Source organism: Alexandromys fortis, unplaced genomic scaffold, assembly GCF_014885135.2.
Source record: "Alexandromys fortis isolate MF-2015 unplaced genomic scaffold, M_Fortis_MF-2015_v1.1 scaffold_207, whole genome shotgun sequence".
NCBI classification, from domain to species: domain Eukaryota; kingdom Metazoa; phylum Chordata; class Mammalia; order Rodentia; family Cricetidae; genus Alexandromys; species Alexandromys fortis.
The window spans coordinates 942,617-962,845 of record NW_026068106.1 but is presented as its reverse complement, the minus strand read 5'-3'; the positions used below and the strand labels follow the sequence as shown (position 1 = coordinate 962,845).

The window sequence follows — 20,229 nt, the reverse complement described above, 5'->3', positions numbered from 1 at the left end:
ATGCTGAGAAATGCAAAGCTTTGTGAAACTTTACTCTCCACATTTCTGTCGGCAGGGAATGGATATAACAGATGTAGGATTTACACTCATATTAGAAAATTATATTGCTTTGAAGAGAAGGGAATTATGGCATATTCTGCAACATTAATGCCCCTGAAGTGAGCTGTGCCTGATTAAATAACTAGTTACAAATGACACCTTTTTTATAATCTGCTTAGGTACAATCAGAGTCACAAACATCAAAAGTAAAAGAGCACCTTTCAGAGGCCAGAAATAGAGGGAAAGGTGGAGTTGCTAAATAGACACAATGTGTTAGTTTTGTAAAACACAAATTCTAGGAGCTTGTTCAAACAACAATATAAATATGCTTATCTCTAGAGCTGAATCCTACTGAAAAAGGAAAAGGATGTAAATTTTATATTTTTAGTACAATTTAGAAAAGATAGATTTAGGAGACTTGCTATAAAATAAATTCTAACCCCAGTGACTTCCAGAATCCTAAGAAACCAGTGAGCTTTATACAATAAACAATCTGGAATGTAAAAAAAAATAAATGAAAATTCTGGTAAATGTGTAAAAAGCAAAATAAGCAAGAAATCACAACTGAGATTTTCAAGATCTTCAATATATAAATATCAAAATGTTAGAGATGCTGCTATTGCAAAATCACTATTAATTGCTGTATTTATTAATTATTCTTAAAACCATTACTGCACATTTATTGTTATTAAGTATGGAGTTAGAACACTTAAACATATAATTGGATTTTTGTTTGTTTGTTTTGGTTTATTTTTTATGAGACTGGGTTTCTCTGTGTAGCCCTGGCTTTCCTAGAACTCCCTCTGTAAACCAGGCTAGACTCAAACTCACAGAGATCCACCTGCCTCTGCCTCTCAAGTGCTGGGATCAAAGGTATGTACCACCACCATCTGTACTAAATGTATAGTTTTATGTTTCAAATTGTGACTGAGACTCTAAAGCCACCTATTTTGTGATTTTTGTATCTCAGCTATAATCTCATTTTTCCTGAGAGTAGAAGCAGCCAGCTATCCTATTTAGTTCTTTTGAGACAGGACTATTTTTGTGTAGCTCTAATTGTCCTGGAACTCGCTCTGTAGAACAGAGTAGCCTCAAACTCAGAGACCTGCCTGCCTCTGTCTCTGGAGAGCTGGGATTAAAGGTGTGAGTCACAACTACAGCATGGATATTTAGTTCTTTAGTTCCCTGGCAAACACTACCCTGTTACCATATTCTAAGAAGGCAGGTTAAAAAAAAATGTAAAGTCCATAGGAGAGCTACTCACTTGTTATTTTATAAATAAATGGAAGTTTTATCTAAAGAATTTTGTGGGCTAAGGAAATGGCCCACAGGCAAAGACTGTCTGCTTGCTGTTGAAGAATGAGAATCTAAGTTTGATTGTTAGGACCCACATAAAAAGATATGTCTGGGCCAGGACCTGTACCCACCAGCAGTGTGGGAGATAGAGATCGGAGGATTTCTTTGACTTGCTAGGCAGCCAATCTAGCTCCAAAGGAGCAGGCTTCGGGTTCATTGAAGGACCCCGTCTCAAGGAACCAATGTACAGTGTGATAAAACAGGAGTCTAGACAGCCTCCCCTGGCACATCCTCAAGCACATTTGCTCATATAACACTTACCTGTTATAACACAAACGCACATACATCACACACACACACACACAGATTTTGTGACATTTAGGTTTATAGCTTGCACAACTATCAACACATTAGCAAGCCAGTCATGCCTGTACTGAATATGCAACTCTTCTACCTATTTATTTCTAACAGAAGCTAATATGCAAGTCAAAGCTGATTTCACTCTAGGCCGGAAGAGTGAGGTCACCATCAGTTGAAGACATCAGCATTCCTAAGTAGAAATAAGCTTCTCATTTTTTATGGTGGAGGCTCTTGATTCTCTGTATGGTAATAGTAAATGTGTAACTTTACAAGTTTCTTTTAGACCCCAGTTTGGATTTAAAGAAAAAACTATTAACTTCTGAATCTAATACCTGTAAAAAGTTCCAAGTCTCTAGAATGTGTACATAAACACAACTGTGAAGATAATCCTGGGGTGTCAGTCCCTCTTCAACTGGCATGATTGGTGGAAACAAGCAACACACCATTTACTAAGTGCTAAATTTATCTTCCATATCTCATCACTACACATAGTACAGAGGATCTATGAGAACCCAAACCAAGGTTTGAAAGCCACCCCCATGCAACTGACTTCACACCTAAAGAGACCTAGGTTTAAAAACGACTCTCTTGATTGCAAAACCTTGTACTCCGAAGTACCTAGGCATTTGATTTCTTTCCCCTCCTTTCATTACACTTGTCCATACTATCTCCACTGAGGGGCAGGTAAAATTCTAAAAAGAATGTATTCGATGTCAGGTGTAATTTTGAAGAATAAATTCTAAGTAGCTCAACGGTTAAGAGCACTGCCTGTGTTCCCAAAGGTCCTGAGTTTAATTCCCAGCAAACACATGGTGGCTCACAGCAATCTGCAATGAGATCTGGTGCCCTCTTGAGGAAGAGACCTGGTCAGTCTGTGCTCATCAACTTAGACCATGAAACCCAATGTGGACAAGTTCAACACAACTGCCAAGTACGGGCTGCCCACATATGTTTCAGCATTGCCAGGGCATACATTTCATTTCACTTTTCAGAATCTGCAAAGATTATGTTTTCTGAATCTTGCCTAGACTTGTGTTATGTTAAGATAGATAACTGCATTTAAAATACTGTTTTCGCAGCCAACATTATTTCAGCACCTATTATGTAGATAATTGTGTATCATCTTCAACAGCCTTATCATCTTAAAAAGCTTTCTGTTTCATTGTGTTTTCTACTCTGCTTTGTTTTTACTTATTATACTATTAATTATTTTTATAAGACTGGTTGTCTTCTAATGAGAGAGAAAGGACATGGATTTGGATACCTGGAGAAGTGGTAAGGATCTGGGAGGAGTTGGGGAAGGGAAAATCATAATCAGGATATATAATAAGAAAAGAAATATTTTCAATAAAAGAGATAAAAGAAATAAAAATATTTTAAAATAATTCACAGGTTGACCATCCTGGAATTTTCTTCTTAAAATCTAATAAACTGTTCCCAACCTCAGAAAAGAACGTAAGCAGGCATTGGAAACATTTTAATCCTAATGATTATTATTTTTTGCTTGTTCATTTTTGCATGGGGTCTCTTTAGTGGACCATGAACTGTTCTTGAACTCCTAATACTCACTGCCTCAGTGTACCAAGTACTGGGATTACATGTGTGGCCACCACCATAGCTTGTGAGTCAATCTTTTATTAATATCTCTTATATTTTTCATCAAATGATAACTCAAGGAAGATGAAATATTTTCTATGAAGGAGAAATATTGCATAGCACTATAATTCTAGAGTTTGAAACAGGAAAGCACTAAGCAGTGACCATTTTTCTTGCTCCTATTACATCTAGAGAGTAAATTTGCCAGAAAAAAATTCTATTTATTTCCAAAGTATTTCAGAAATTGAAATGTAAAATGTACAGTTAATACTGCAATTAAGGATCCCATGTTTAAGAGCCATCTCTACTTTCTAAGTATGTAGAAATTATTAACATACTCCTAAAATTGTTAATGATATTTAGTGAACTTTCATCATGTCTGTTCAACAATTTACCATTACATCATAAGTAACCATTTAAAAGATTTCAGAATCCTGGTCCAAAACTTCTTAGCATTCTTTGATCTAATAATATTAATTTTCATGAAGTCATCGTTTCTTGAAAAATACAAAAAGATATTAAATATTGTGTTCTAAAATGCTTCAATCAGTCATTTTGGTTTTAATTCAAGCTGTCACTGTTGTGGCATGAATGTTTGTGTCTGTGTCTCCTCAAATTCATGTATTGAAACTAAACCTCAATATAATACTAAGATGAAGAGCCCCAGGAGGTGATTAAGTCACAGAAGATTGGATTTCTGCTCTTAAGAAGGGTCTCCTGGGAAGTTGTTGGCCCCTTTCATCACACAGTGCAGCCGCTAAAGGGTCTGAAGAGAGAGAGCCCTCACCAGATACTGAATCTGCTCACACCTCGCTCTCAGACTTCCAAGCCTCAGAATCTAAACTATACATTTATATCATTGGCATATTATCCAATCTAAAGTATGCTGCAGTCTTTGTTTTATCATATGAGTATATCTTTAACTGGAACTGCGATACTAATACAAAACCCTGGAGGGGTGGATGTGGTTTAACCACTCCAAATCTGAACAGACATGAAATCCCGTCTTACCTGAAATGCGTTAAGTGCCTCTGGATGTCCAGGTCTAGAATGGGAGTGGGTCTGGAGGACCCCAGGGGGGATCTGTCTTGGCTCAGGAGGTCTTGGAATTCTTTACAAATTTGTCTACAACGAAAAGCACAAAACTGAATTTGTACTCTTGAAATGAACATTTAGTTTTGCATGATACTATCTACCAAAGTCTGTTCCCCACTTTAAAGAAGATCAGAAGGATGTTTCAGTCAGCAGTCTAAAGTTCCATAGGCAGCATGCAGTGACTTTGGTGCTGAGGACCACAGGATGATGCTAAAACCGTTCCAGCAAACAGCTGTTTCCAGACACTGGATCCACGTTGACTCTTAAAGTGAATCTTTACATGTTAATCTCAGGATAAAAGAAAATTCATATGAGAGAACTGTAATTAATGCTCACCTTTAAAATATTACGATTTGTTCTTAGTGCATCACATCTGTAGACAAATTTAACTAAAGTTACAGGCTTGTGTTATTCAAAGCCATAATTCAAGTCAACTTTTGAAAGTTCTTTTCTCCAATATTGCAATATAATTTACTTTTGACCACTGTCATGCCTCGGTGTTTGAAGCAGACAATCTCTCGCTCCAAAATAAGTTCATCAGTTTCAGCTGGCATTTGACAGAGAATTTTCTGCCGCTTTTCTTGTCTTACTATGAATTCTAGCCTCTGTTTAATTAGAAACCTTGCTGTGTGTCATGACTAACAGTTAAGCTCTTGTAATGATGGCATAATTGTAAAGAAATGTAATATTTAAAGAAATATTGTTTTAAAATCTTTTTATGGTGTGTGTGCGCATGTGCATGCTTGTGAGTGCATTTTGGTGTGTGTATGTGGGTGTGCACTTATTGAGGTCAGAGAAAACCCCCAGTGTCAGACTTCACCTTTCACATTTTCACAAAAGTACTTCTGGGTTTTTTTGCCCCTGCATGCAGAAGGCCAGCATGATCCTCCTAAGATTATCCTGTCTCTGCCTCCTCTCTCAGTACAGGGGCACTGCATTTACAGACCCTTGCTGTCATAACTGGCTTTATGTGACTTCTGGGAGTTCAAATTCAGGTTCTTATGCTCAGGGACAAGTGATTTTTTTTTATCCACTGAGCCATCTTCCCAGGCCAGAAAATTACAAAAAGTATCTAACACAGTGAATTAACATAGCAGCTATAAAATAAAGTCAGTAAGCATGGAGAGATGTCTTGAAAGCATTCTTCATGTATGGCAAGAACACCTGGGATTCAAGGGACAACACAGTTTTGCACGCATGCTTGTTTCCACAATGGGCTTCTGTGAAATACAGTGGTTTGGCCTTGATTGTCATCAACAGCAAGGACAGAAAGGTCAAATCACCTCGGATGCTCATGAAGGCAGTGACAGCTCTGCCCTGAAACATTTGTTCCAGCGACAAATATTTATAAGTAGTGACAAGAGGGCTGGCCAGGTGTCTCAGCAGGTGAGGTTCAGAAACGCACCTCTGAGACACGGGGGAGCATGAGAACCAGCTCCCTGAAGGTTGTTCTCTCACCTCCACTTGCATGCCCTGGCATGAGCGCAAGCATGCGCACATGTACACACACACACACACACACACACACACACACACACGCAAACAAAGGTAACAAAAGTCTTAAAGTGGTAAAGTGCTATTTACTTTGGATGACGTTTCAGTGTGGTTTCTTGCTGTTTGATGGCGAAATTTTATTGAATTTGGCAAGAGGTCATTTTTCCTATGAAGAGTAAGACTCAAGTTTTTAAAAATTTTGTTTGCCAAGGGGGCTGTTGAGAATTTTCTTTATTCGTTTTAATGGGACCCCTCTCTCTGAAGTGAAAGTGGATAGGTTTGAGGATGCTAGTTGAGTTTTAATAGTTTACCTATGTATTTGAAGACATTTTGTGCTGCCACCATCTCCAGGGTTTTATCTTACATAAGAGTGAAACATTGTTACTTTTGTTTTAGATTTCTAACTAAAAAATGTTAAATATAGCCTCATACCCCAGGTTTTCCTTTTTGACAAATGTTATGAATTCTTTGCAGCCGTCCATCATTACAGTCCCCTCTCTCCCACAAAGATTAGACTGACTTCAAATCAAGTCTTAATTTTCTCTCAGATTGAAACAAATTTTAAGCAACTAAGCACTGATGACTATTTGGGTCACTGAATCCATTAATTTACACTTTTACAAGCCTGGCTTATGCTTGTCTAAACTACTCTGGGAGCTATAACCAATGTGGTCACCGAAGACGGAAATGAAAGCTCGGCAAGCTTGAACTCTGTTGGTGTGCAGCTCAGGACACCACACTCTAGCAGAAGCAGCAGCCGGGCTCCCAGTTGAATTTTCAGTCTTGTCCCTTAACTTGCTGACCTCAGACAGTGGAGGTACTTAAACACAGACGACAATTCTGCAGGAGTCAGCGCTAATTACCACCTTCTGCCTAGGACAGTTACAGAATTAGCATGCTGGCTACTTTCATTCTTATTTCAGTATCTTGTTTCTGAAGCTTAGATATGAAAGACTCTTTTGTCTCTAAACAAAGTGTCATATTATGAATTATGTAACAAAGACGATCTTCAGTGACTCACAGCGTTCTAACTTTATCACTTGCGTCATTGTCCTTAAGGAGGTAACATTTTTTTGGCTGATTTCTGGATTTAAAGTTCTGTGTTTCTACTGGTGATGGCTGTTAAGGTAATGACAGTGAAGATTACTAACTTTCCTGACTTTGCTTACCGTCCATCAAATGAGAGGTGTACTGATTTCTAATTTAGTGATGAGACTTTCTTGTGTTTTCTATCAACCAAGTAAACAAGAACCATGTCTAGTTTGAAATGTGTCTGGCTAAACAACTTTCTTTCTGCCTAAACAACTATCCAAACTATACCAAAATATCTGGTCAATTGCCAAACAGAAGAAATAAAGATGGTTTAGGAGGGTAACTGCAGGTAATCAATGCTATTTATCTGTAACTGTGTATTTTATAAATTATAGTTAAATACAATAAAATCTATTATTTATCAAAGTAGCAAAGGGTCATATGGATCAATCTGCAGAAGCAAATCGGTGATTGGATATCTCACTGAAAGAACTTTGTAGTTCATGTATATTTAAAACGTTTATTATATTTTACACTCTGTGTGTGTGAGTGTGTGTGTATTTGTGCATGCACATGCCTTGACACACAAGCGGAAGTCAGATGGTACCTTGCAGCAGTCTGTTTGCTTTTCTCTCTTTGTTTTTTTTTTTCATAATAGGAGCCCTTGAGATTAAACTCAGGTTTGTTAGCCTTGCCAGTAAGTGTCTTTAGCTGTGGGGGTCACATAGTTGACCTAATTTCTGTATATCTGAGAATTTCCTTGAAAGCCCCATGTCTAATCATGTGAACCTTGACGCCTTGTCTAATCATGTGAACCTTGACGCCTTGGTACGGATGGTAGAGAGTCTTGGTGAATCTGTTTATATTCTGGAGTGTGAGCCCCCTTGTTTCTAGAGAACTCTTGCTTTCTAGACTGTCTTCAGTCAAAGGAAACAGGAACACTGGGGCTGGGGGTCCACAGATACATCCCTACAGCACTTACTTGGTTGCTAGGATCATCTTTTTCCGTGCTGTCTGTTCTTTCTGTTCCATATGTTGTCTGGCAAGATGTTCTCCTACTGCCTTGGCTGGAAACTCCGTTTCACATGTGTAGCCAAAATCCCGAGCCAAGTGCAAAGCCTCACCTGTTGGCAGAAAGCACAGGGGAGTGTCGTACGGATACCCTACCTTACAACAGCACTGCTGCCACATTCCCCAGCTCTCACACAGGGCTGTGCTCAGATGCATCACTTCACCTCTATCCAGTTTAAATAATGCAAGGATAAAATTGGGAGGGAATGTCACCTGTGAGGAATGCTGATGAAAACAAAGGGACAGAGAACTTCCTAGGCAAACCCGTGGACGGCGGAGAAGAAAAGAGAGCAAACACTGTGGCTCAGAGTTTTGACTCTTTCCTTTGAATGTCTCATGGCATAACAGAAAAAAGACTTCCAAGATGCTACTCAACAACAACAAAGAGAAAAGCTCCTTGGGTATAACCTTTTGCTGCTGCTCAGTCCTACGTCTGTTATCTGCAGATGAGCCATTCTGATGACTTCTCTATGAGACTGAGGAAAATATCCAGAAATGAGCTCAAAAGTCTTTGGAAGTTGTTACACTTAGCAAAATTAAATGTTACACCAATTATTATTATTATTATTATTTGCATAATACATGGGGCAAGGTTACTCAATATCCACATAGTTAATCAAACCTTTCCACAAAGAAGCAAAGAAAAAAAAATCAGGCTGGTGCAAATATCACGTGACCCTTCTTTAATAGCTGTCCAGTGTAACACTAAGTAGTTACTGACTTGAACTTGTGGTGTGCTCACAGAACAACAGACTAGATGATGAATGGACACTTGGAAGTGCATAAGGATAGTTGGTAGACTAGGTTAATAGGAGACACTAGGTGACATCATTAAAATATCCTTAGTAAAAAGTTGTTTTCCTACTTAAAATAAGCCCTTTGGTTTGGAAAATTTACATTCACAAAGTTAACAGTTGTAAAAAGCAGGAAGGCAGTTGAGGATCACAGATCATTGAGAAACTAATATTCAGGAAGTAGTCCCCACAAAAAAATTACTCTTAACCTTTCTTATAGCTAAAATATTCTAATAAAAACTTTTCTCAGACACATTTTTTGAAAACACAGAGCAAAGCTGAAAGAATTTTGCAATGAAAACCCATATGTTTATTCTTCATACACTACATGTACTCTGTCACATAGGTATTCATTGTACTACACATCTATCTATGTTATTTCCAGAATAAATAATAAATACCACACACCTCTCAAAGACATCAGTTTGGGTATCACTAACCTGGGTTCTATATTTAGTCTTTTCAGACTTTCCCCCTGCAGTATGCTAAATAAAAGAAACAAGACTAGAGATGCCTTAATTATGATTTGTTGATATGATGTGCAGATACGTTGGATGAGAGGGAGGGAAGGAGTAGGAAAGGATATCATGAAGTCAGGGACACATGCTAGGCAAGGATTTGTACCCACGAGACACACCGTTACCCTCATTTACATGCTCTGTGTCTACTGGGTAAGTCTGAACTGGTGGAGCACTGGGGCAGGGGCTGAGCAGTTGGGCATGTGCACTGCTCTCACAGAGGATGTACATGGGGTGGCTCATGCCTGCCTGTGACCCCATCTCTAGAGGATCCCACACCCTCTTCTAATCTCCTCAGGTACGCGTACTCACGTGCACATTCCTCTACACAGACACACACAATTAAAGCTAAAATAATACAAAAAAAGAGAAGATTTTTAAATTTTTGAGGGTTCCTTTTTGTCTATTTCAGAAAAGAAAAGAGCATTTGAACAGCAAGGTAAACTGCTGTATCTGACATGTAGTAGGGAACCTGGTTGGAATTTTCAAAGTGAACAAATATCAATAAATGGTAAAAAAAAAATAAGGCAGCTTCATGGATGCGAGTATATTTACATCTTATTTATTATTTATAAATGCTAATATTGCCAGTGATTTTCTTATCTAATCATTCATGTTACAAACATTTTTCTTATTCTCACAGTATAAGATAACCTCTTCTAGAGCTTTGCAAAAGAGCCTAACTCAATGGGGGGAAGGTCTCAATGAAACAAGCCTATCAGTACAGATAGCATTTTGTGATTAGCTGACTAAGAATGCCCCACACACCACAAATGAGCGCTTCAAGTACTTGTGTGGAAACATCAAGTTTCCCTGCACTTAGAACAGAGATGCTGTGGCTAAATATGAAGGGTCTTTGTATACTCAGTATTTAATGGGGGCCATTGTTTTGAGTAATGCTACAAGGAACAAGCAGCGTTTTTAAAATGTTGGTTATCAACAGTTTATCGCCCTGATTCAGGAAGAAGATATGTTTATATTTTGAAAAAATTAACTAAGGATTTTTAAAGGATGTGGCAATGCTTTTCTGTGATCACTTTTACTAGAAAAAAATGACAAAATGAATTATTTGTGAAATTTCACACTTGAAGATCAAAAGTTGGATCCATCAAATACTGAATGTTATTTCACCTGACCAGAGGATATTAAATGTGCAGTTCTTAAGTGCAAAGGTTACTTCAAACCTGCTCAATGACAGCATGGACCACGCTCTCCTGCAGCTTTATATAGCAAGCCAAGTGGCATATATCAGAGTAGCCACACATACCATTCTTCACACAGATCCAGATACTTAAGTAACGTTTTACCAGAGACTTTTACATAGTTCAGTGCTTCTCAGCCTTCCTAATTCTGCAACCCTTCAATACAGCTTTTCCTGCTGTGGTGATTCCACATATATAAAATTATTTTTTGTTGCTACTTCGTAACTGTAATTTTGTTACTGTTATGCAAATATCTGTGTTTTCAGTTGGTCTTTAGGCAACTCCTGTGACAATGTCCTTAGACCCCCAAAGGAATGGCAACTCACAGGCTGAGAACCAGCGACAAGTAAACAGTGCCAACAGGAGAATGGCAGCAGGCCTCTTGAGTTTGCTAGAATCTGGTCTTTGATGATTTGTCCCCATTCTATGCAAGGCTCTCACCATGTGATAGTTTTACAGCCGGTTTAAGGAGAAGAGCTGCTGTTTTACATTTACACTGACAGCCCCACCCTTCCTTCCCTTAGCTCTGTTCACTGCTTTCTGTAGCTTGGAGTGTAACATTGTTACAGGATCTATAGTGATGCTACATCAAAGAAGCCGCAAGTGAAGACATTCTGATATGTAGTTTAGAAGTGGGTATCATGCCACAAAAGCGTTGTGTGTGGAAATCTAAGAATGAATGGATAATGTATCTGTCAATTAAAACATAGTATTCTAAAACAATGTAACATGCAAGGCAGAATCCTTTATAGCAGATGACTTAGTGTCAACAGGCTTAGGAAAAAAAACAAAAGTATATGGATAAGCATCTATGAGTTTTGATTGGTTTGTGCAAAAAAGGATCTGTGAATTTCTCTGATTCCGAGCCATAGGCAGTTAGTTACCTGTGGTGGAGAGAGCATCCTAGGAAGGAACAAGAACATTTCCCCTCCCTGTCTCATGAGTGGCCACTAACACCTCCTCTAAAGGATGAGGTAAGATTCTGTGGTTCTGCGTGGGTTTAAACTTTCTGTTTATTTCAATTTACTGTGCCACTTGGGCATCTACCCTTTAAGCACAAACGGTGACATCTTAACTTTGAAAACTAGATTAATTTTATTTCATGTCAGGAATGCCTCTCTCTATATGTGGGAGACATTGGTGAAGCTTAGAATAGCTGAGGGATCCATGGCAGTAGGACCAGGATCTATGCCTGGTGCATGAGCTAGCTTCCTGGAGTCTTTTTCTTATAGTGGGATGCCATGCTCAGATTCAATGCAGGGGCTTGGTCCTTCCCCAAATTAGCATGCTGGACTTTGTTGTCTCCCCATGAGAGCTCTTACACATTGGAAGGAGTTGATGGGAGGTGTGCTTGGGGGGAATGAGGGGGTCAGGAGGAGGGTTGGAAGGGAGAACTGTGTTTGGAATGCAAAATTGAAATTAAAAAATAAATAGAAAAGAATGTCTCAATTGAGAAGTCCACACTGCCTAGCCCAAGGCTTGCAAAGGGTTTAGGTGTATGTGCCAATTGATAACCAATTCCCATCTGTAAAATGGGCCGCCACAGAGAGATGGAGAGTTGATACAGTGTTTTAAGTGATATTAGTAAACAATGATCTTAAAAAGCAGGTACAGGTAGATTCCAAAACATTGGCCAAACCCCAGCATGAAACTTGCTTGCCAGGTCTCTGGGGATTCGGTTCTGTATACATCAAAGCAAAAGTATAATTCTGGGAGAAAATATTAGAAAAACAATTAAGGGGAAAGATAATGGCAAAGTATTTCCTCATGAAAAGTCAATTGACTATTGTACTGAGGTTTGGGCTTCTAAAGGAATGGATCTGTATTTATTATTTTTAAAGATTTCTTTTCATTCACTTGTGTGTGTGTGTGTGTGTGTGTGTGTGTGTGTGTGTGTGTGTGTGTCTTTGTAGGCATATGTCATGTGTTTATGGGTGACTGGAAGCCAGAAGGCCTGGAATTTCCTGCAGCTGGAGTTACAGGCAACTATGAGATGTTTGATGTGGGTGCTGGGAACTGAGCTCTTGTCTTCTGGAAAAGGAGTATGGGCTCGTAATTTCACATCCATCTCTCCAGTGCCTGGATTTACTTTAAAATTAGAAATAAACACACCTGACTTTTGAAACTTGTGTATTGCTATGAAGGATTTTTTTAAAAAAAATTCTATTTTAGGAAAAGTGTGATTTCTAAAACTAAAATTTCAACAATGATCTGTGGAAAATGAAACTGTATCCTTGTAAATTTTTTTAGATTTATTTATTTATTATGTATACAGTGTTCTGCCTGCATGTATGCCTACAGGCCAGAAGTGGGAGCCAAATCTCATTGTAGCTGGTTGTGAGCCACCATGTGGTTACTGGGAATTGAACTCAGTCCTCTGGAAGAGCAGCCAGTGCTCTCAACCCCTAAGCCATCTCTCCAGCCCAACCTTGTAATTTCTTAGAAAACCTTACCAATGGTCACTGTAAAATTTTTGCCACAAAATTAGCTTTAATTTACTATTGCAGCATGTAATAAAGACAAGAACTCATATATTTTAAATATTTTCCCCATATGATTTCAATCTTATTTTCATGTATGGGGAAAGAACAGGTTATTTGAATGGGTACCTATGAGCATTGGAAAGTTTTAAACCTAGATAATTATATTAATAAATTCCTCTCTCTCTCTCTCTCTCTCTCTCTCTACTGCACTATTGGAGATTCAACCCAAGACCTTGCACTTTCTAAGAAAGTATTCTAACACTGAATCCTCTTTCTTTCTTACCCTCAACCCTTTCCACTTTCCATTTATGGGATAGGGTCTCACTAAATTGCTCATTCTGGCCTTGAATTTATTCTGTAGCCAAGACAGGTCCTACACTTGTAATCCTCCTGCCTCGGTCTCCTGAGTAGCTGTGATCATGGGTCTGCACTGCAAGGCTCTGCAAATGAATTCTCTTGTAATATGACATTACCATTAAATCCTAGATCTGAAACACAAAGTTAACATTTCTGCTGTGTTTTAGCTAATTCTGAAACGAAAGCAGTCTAAGCACCACCTCACTGAATCTTTGACATAACCATGTGTCTCATAACCAGAGAATTTCTCTAGAAAAGGGGTGAATGTTTTTCAGGCATCCACATTGTGTTTTATTCTACACTTCCTTCAATGCCCTGCCATGATCAGAATTCCTGATCTGAGACAACCAGCCACTCAAATATTTTATTGGTTAATCATAATCATGCTGTGAGACACTCCAACAAATATTGTACAAAAACCAAACCAAAGAAATTTGCTAGAAAGACTGACTTCATACTACAAACACGTGCAAGCAAGAATCTGTCATTATGTCAGTGGAGCTATTTGATAAAACAAGCAACACTTGAAGACATAGTTTCTGAACCCTTTCTATACTTCTAACTCATGTTTTTGCTTTAAAAAAAAACCCACTGGATTTCACCAATATCAGTTAATCTCTGGTATTAAGGCATGAGCTTTTTCCCGAAAGCTCCTCAAGTTGTTCTATTCAGCTGTGGTTGAAAATCTGTCCCCTCAGAGGAGGGAAAAGCATTATGCAGATAGACTACATATAATCCCCCCTATAAGAATTCTGTGGGTTCCATCAGGGGAAGGCAGTAGTCACCGAGTTACTGATAAGTTGTATGAGTTCCGTCTAGCTGTATGTTCTTCAAAGACTGACAAAACTGGCTGATATAAATTCTGGAAACAAAATGGGGAATGTGGTAATAGGAATAAAAATAGCATAATTAAGGAAACAAAGACATTGCTGTATTAAAAAAGAACACTCAAATTGAGAAATAAACTGAGGTGTAGCTTGTTTTTCAAGTTAGTAGAGAAATGATGGATTACCAATAAAAGGTGTTAGGACAACTGGGTGGCCATCTGGAAAGAAATAAAGTTGGACCTATACCATATATCCAAGAACAAAACAAATTCCAGATGGATAAAAATTTAAGTAGAAAAAGTTAAACCACAAAGTAATTGAAAACCTGGGATGATTCTTTTGCGATTTTGAATCTGAAGGTACTAAAATCAAAACTGAAACTTCAAAAACTATGTGAGAAATATGACTTCATCAACAGAAAAGTCAAATGCCTGAAAATGCTGAGAAGAAAGGAATTAAAGAGGATAATGGGATAGGGATTATGATTAAAGAACATTATAAGCATATATGGCTGAAATTATTAGACAATGAATTTAAACCAAAAGATTTAAATAAGCAACATATCCCTGTAACAGTAGAAAAAAAATAAAATCTGGGGGTAAAGGAGGTTTGCAACAATCAGTTTTGCTAGAATTTGAAAATATCAAAAGTTACTCTCTAAACACAAAGTCAGTATATAGAAAATAAAGCTCAAAAATTTCTAAGCATGTGTTGATTCTAGATTTTAAGAGAGATTTTCTTTAATTTATCAAGTTGGCAAACATTAAAAACCCTAGAATAAGTGACTTATATTCAAACACAGGGAGGCTCCCATGAAAATGCCTTACCCACATTGTCATAAGAATACACATTTATGGGTCTGGAGAGATGGCTCAGTGGTTAAAGAGCACTGGCTGCTCTTCCAGAGGTCCTGAGTTTTATTTCCAGCAGCCACATAGTAGCTCACAACTATCTGTAGTCGAATTAGATGCCTTCTTCTGACATAAAGTCCTATGTGCAGGTAGAGCACTCATATAAACAAACAAACAAACAAATAAATCTATTTATAAAAATATACATTTATAACAGCAACTGAGAATAATCTGCCTATAGTCTATCAAAATTGCAAGTGCACTATCCTTTGAGGCTGGAACATTGTTTCTAAGAATTTACCACTCTGTATAATTAAGCCTATAAACAGGAGGGTATTTATTGTAGCACTATTTAAATTGTCAAAAGCTGAAAATGCTTTAGAGATATTAAGCAGAAGACTCATCAAATTGCAATGTGTCTATGTTCCTCCTTACATAAGTACAATTGGCTTAATCTGTACGCTTTACTTGTATGTAAAAACAATTAATGAAAAAAGATGGCACGGATTTGAAAAAAGAGCAAGGAAGAGTATGTAGGAAGGTTTGGAGGGATTAAAGGGATGAAGAAATGATGCAAATATATTATAAATTCAAAGAATAATGGAAATAATTCAAAATGAAAATAAAATTTAATGTGTTAACTAAATATATTGTCATCAATGTTTAAAAGAACCAACAGCTCATATATGTGACTAAAAGAATGAGTATTAAGACAAAGTACAAAAATATAAAGTCCAAAGTCATGTCATAGACTACTATCTATCAGAAATGAAATGAACACATATATGCATATATCCTTGGAATGAAGCAGAACGACAAGTTGTGTTGGCTTTCTTCTGTGAAAATAATTGGTTGCCTTGGAAAAAGACTGTAAATCCATTCACAACATTTGGACTTTGTAGTGTTTTCATTTGTTGTTTGTTCAAAAATATATTCATAAAGGAACAGAATCATTCTCTACTCCCTTAGAAAGATTTCATTCATTTTGAACTCAAGAATTTCCTTGTATATTAAACAAAGATATTTTTAAGACTTCGTTATTTCAGTATAATCTATAATTTGATTAAAGTCCGATGAATTTCAAAAAAAAGGTAAGGAATAGAAAAAATTCTGAAATTAAGTCTTTGAACAGTTTATCAGCTGAGCCACAGTCTTTGTAAAGCAAATTGTTGGAAAGAGTGAAGAAAGGAACTGTAAAACGGTGTGAACATGCACATTCTTCAGCAAAGCCTGCTAAGTATGAGGGTGAGGAATGAACAATGGACCAAAGACTGTGGCCAACAGACTCACACATACCCTCAGGTTCTCTGTCAGGAGGAAGAGGAGTATATGGACCCCTTGAGCACATTTTCAAGTGGAGACTAAATTGTGTAGCCTCCTGTATCTTCTGCCTCAGTAAACAAATAACTTTCCTCCCCGCAAAATGGATCAAAAGGTAAAATGAAGAGAAGTAAGAAGAGAAATCTGGGGAGTAGCAAGGAAGAAGAGAGTTTAAGGAGATAATCTCCAAGTGGTGTACGGGTGTCCATGGTATCCTGCAGGATAGATAGACTCGCTGACGCCATTTACTGAAACCTGAAGAAAGAGACCTCAGATATTACATAACAATATTTAATTGTTACCTAATTATCAGGTATCAAAGCAGAATCTACTTCTTAGGAACCTTTTTGTGCTAAGATGAAATTTATCTGCAATTCTCAACGGCCTGAAGGGAGAAAAAAAAAGCCCAAAGAGGCCTTAGAATGAGTAACAACCATAAGTTCTGCTATAATTAAATATATTGAGGTCAATTCCACTGTTAGCTTTTGAAATGCAAAACCATGCCCCCAAAGACATGACAGTGTCAGATTCTCTCTGTGCAGAAGGGGAAAACTAGGGTCCCCTACTTCCTATTCTTCCTGGTGGTTGTGTAACTAAAGTGAGCACCAGCAGAGGTGCCTCAGCTATGCTTTCCACATTATGTGCAATCTTAGAACGCAGGTGATTGTGACTAATGAGGATGCGATGTCTGGAAGGCCTGAGAAGGAGCTGTTTGGAGGGTGATGGCCTATTTAGACATACACACATGCCATGATCATTCCAGATTAGCCCTTTAGCCTTGTTTATCAAAATAAGCCCCTGTTACTGATGGCTGTGTGGAGGAAACTCCTAAACTCCCAGGGTTGAGCATGGATTAAACAAATGGTATCATTAAGACAGAGGAATAACAATTCTAAGGGTCTTTATTTTGCTTTTTTGGTTTGGTTTGGTTTCTTCTCTTCAAGCCACAAAGAATTAACAATAGTTCTCTCCAAAGGGGGAAAAATATCATGGACTACAACACTTGGTAACTCCACTTGCCAGCTCTCTGGCCTACAGGAAAACATTTTGTGCTGTAGAAGTTACATTTTCTTTATTATTGGAAATGCAGACATACGAGTTCAGGATCAGAGACACAGGAGACTGAATATGGATGATAAGATCACTTCTAATAGGTTGACGCAATGACTTGGCTGGTAAAGCAATTGCTGTGCAAAAGAGAAGACCTGTGTTTCGATACCCAGAACAAAAATAAAGGCAATGATGTAGTCCTTTTCTGTTATTCCTGCACTCTACGGCAAGATGGGTGGTAAAGAAAGGAGAATTTCTGGGAGTTCATGAACCAGGATAAACAAGGTGGAAAGTGAGGACCACCATGGGGTTATTCTCTGAACTTTCTATACCTGAGTAAACACACACACACACACTTTTCACTTATTTTAAAGATACAAGTCTATTATGTTTTTAGTGGAAGAGTTTTGTAAATTTTGTTAGTAACTTTTTAATAATGTTATTGATTACTACAAATTAGAAGAACTCTGGAGAATTAAATGGCAGAAGAGTAATCAAGATTTTCAAACTTATAGTTGGTAGTGGTAGAAGAGAGGTGGGAATGCCTGCTTAGAGTTCACAGGGATGGCAAGGGTGCTATACAAAGTAAAATAATAATAATAATAATAATAATAATAATAAAACAGACTGTAGCCTCCAGCCTGTTCTTTTATTCAAGTGAAGACTCAACTCTGTGGCAGTTCACTATGCAACAAAAACAAATCAGAATGGAAAACAGACTTAGGGTTTGCAAAGCTGAAGAACTGGGCTCTTCTCCCTGTGGTCTCCCACTGTATAATCCTATACAGAACAGTTAATCTCCTCACTTTAGTTTTCTTGTTTGAGAATAGTGATTACTAAGACATCCTGAGCGCTTGCCTTTGGGCTGCTCATCATGCTCAGGGGTTTGTACGTATTGTGCTGAATCTTCACCACTACCTCTTGAGTACGATGCTGCTACCTATGCTGAATCACAGATAAGAACACTTCCAGCAGTAACGGATGCACCTCCCTGTAGTAAGCGATAGGGAGACATGAGTCCAAACAGGCTCATTTGTCCCCAGAAACCACACTCTGAACTTGTTTTGAGGTTTAGGTAAAAGAAAACTAGAGTGTAATAATTAATTAGCTTTAGGTGTTTCTGTGCCAGCCTGGCAACAAATGTTTAATTGATGTTAATTTCATTAATTATACAAAACCCATAAAATACAGTGTTGTGCGTATATGGTGTTAGAGTATCAAAACATTATCTTTTTGAGAACATATTTTTAGTGAAGAAGTTACATTTTGAATTTTTTTATTTTCCGAGGGAGGGTTGAGGATGCACATGACACAGCATACCTCTGCAAGTCAGGTGAGTAAACTAAGGTCACTGGTAAGTCTTGGTGGCAGGCATCTCTATCTTCCCAGCCTTGTTACCAACACTTGGCTACTCAGCTTTTTCCTTCATATATTCTTGAGCTATTGCAGAGAAGTCTCTGCTCAGAGAGAGGCTCCATTTTCCAGCACAGCCCAAAGCTCACCCTACATTCAGGTTTGACCAAGTAATGGATTTTCACAGAGAAAAGAGGAAAAGGGGGCATGATGATCAGTTCTAGTCCTTTACCCACTTCAAGCTGTACGAACAAGATTCTTGGGACCCATAGATGTGTGCAATTACAGACAGAAAAGAACTCTGGGTTCTTGGTCCCTGATGAGATTAGGAGAAACAGAAAGACTACTAATGAGGAACATGTCTGACTGCGGCCAGGGAAAAGCAAGCTGCCGCTGTGTTAGGCTGCTGAGCACAGGAGGCGGCAATATCGGGTGTAACAAATAGCACCCCCCCATCTGTGTTAGATACTATGGTCTTTGTTTATAGGTGAGGAAAATGGAGTACAGACATTAACCAACCATTCCAAGTTCAATACCAGTTTCAATACTATTCTTAAAAGGTCAAGAAATGAGCCCTAAGGATTAACAGATTTTGCAGGTGGCACACTAGTTCCCATGAAGTAGGAGGCAGAGTGGGTCTGGAAATGTACGTATTTGAAGCTGAAGAAGACGGTAACAGTAATAGGAGTTCCAACTAACCGAGTGAAGGGAAATCACATGCAGTCTTTGGAAATAAAACATTTCTTTTGCTGATGCTCCTCCACATTGTTGAGAAAGGTGGGAGAGCAGGAAGAGGAAGAGGAAGGGGGAGAAGTCAAGTGAGAACTTGGCCTCCGTCACAACAGCCATTTTAAGCGTTTCTATCAAACAACTTAAATGAGTGGCATTTTGGAACCCTGGAGGTTGCCTGGCAAAGCGACACGAAGCTCGACAGAAGCAGCAAGACTGACCCACCAAGCATTCCACTCTGGTGAACAGAACTTCTGTCCCACCCCAAGTGCTGATGCCTGTAGGAAGCTGCACGCAAGAAAAAGGTGATGGACAGCAGGGCCTAGATCATAGAATCCTCCTGCACATTTGAACAACTAACTCTGCAGAGGCTGCTATACTGTGAGCTACAGGGCAAACTGATGTTACCAGCCTGTAATAAGCTAATAAGCACAGAGCAAAAATGTCAAAAAAAAAAAAAAACCCACAACAGAAATGCCATGGCCAAGTGCCTTGCATGTTTTCTAGAGAGAGAAGGCGCTGAAATTATTTCAGTGTCTCTTCAGGAGGACAAGCCCACTTGATTAAACAACTTTAGACCATTATATGATTGAGAGGCTGATAAGCGCTCTTTTACTCTAGATACTGAAATGGACAAATGGAAATTGAGAGTAGTATAAATACGAAGGAGAAATGAAGGCCAAAAGCTCATAATAGAGATGTTAGAAGATGTTCTTAATTCTTAGTTGTGTATTTAAATCTACAAAGATAAAAATGTACGAG

At 38.2% G+C, this 20,229-nt stretch overlaps 1 protein-coding gene across 2 annotated transcripts in view; it reads right to left on the bottom strand.

Annotated features, from left to right (window-relative positions):
- The window catches only part of Tfap2d (transcription factor AP-2 delta), a 50,357-nt gene that overhangs the window by 11,605 nt on the left and 18,523 nt on the right, over positions 1-20,229 (bottom strand). For both annotated transcript variants that reach the window (XM_050124118.1, XM_050124117.1), the window contains 2 exons: positions 7,895-8,036; positions 4,303-4,416 (listed from right to left, as the gene is read on the bottom strand). In XM_050124118.1, the coding sequence (XP_049980075.1) occupies positions 4,303-4,416; positions 7,895-8,036 (256 nt within the window). The remainder of the gene's footprint in view (positions 1-4,302; positions 4,417-7,894; positions 8,037-20,229) is intronic.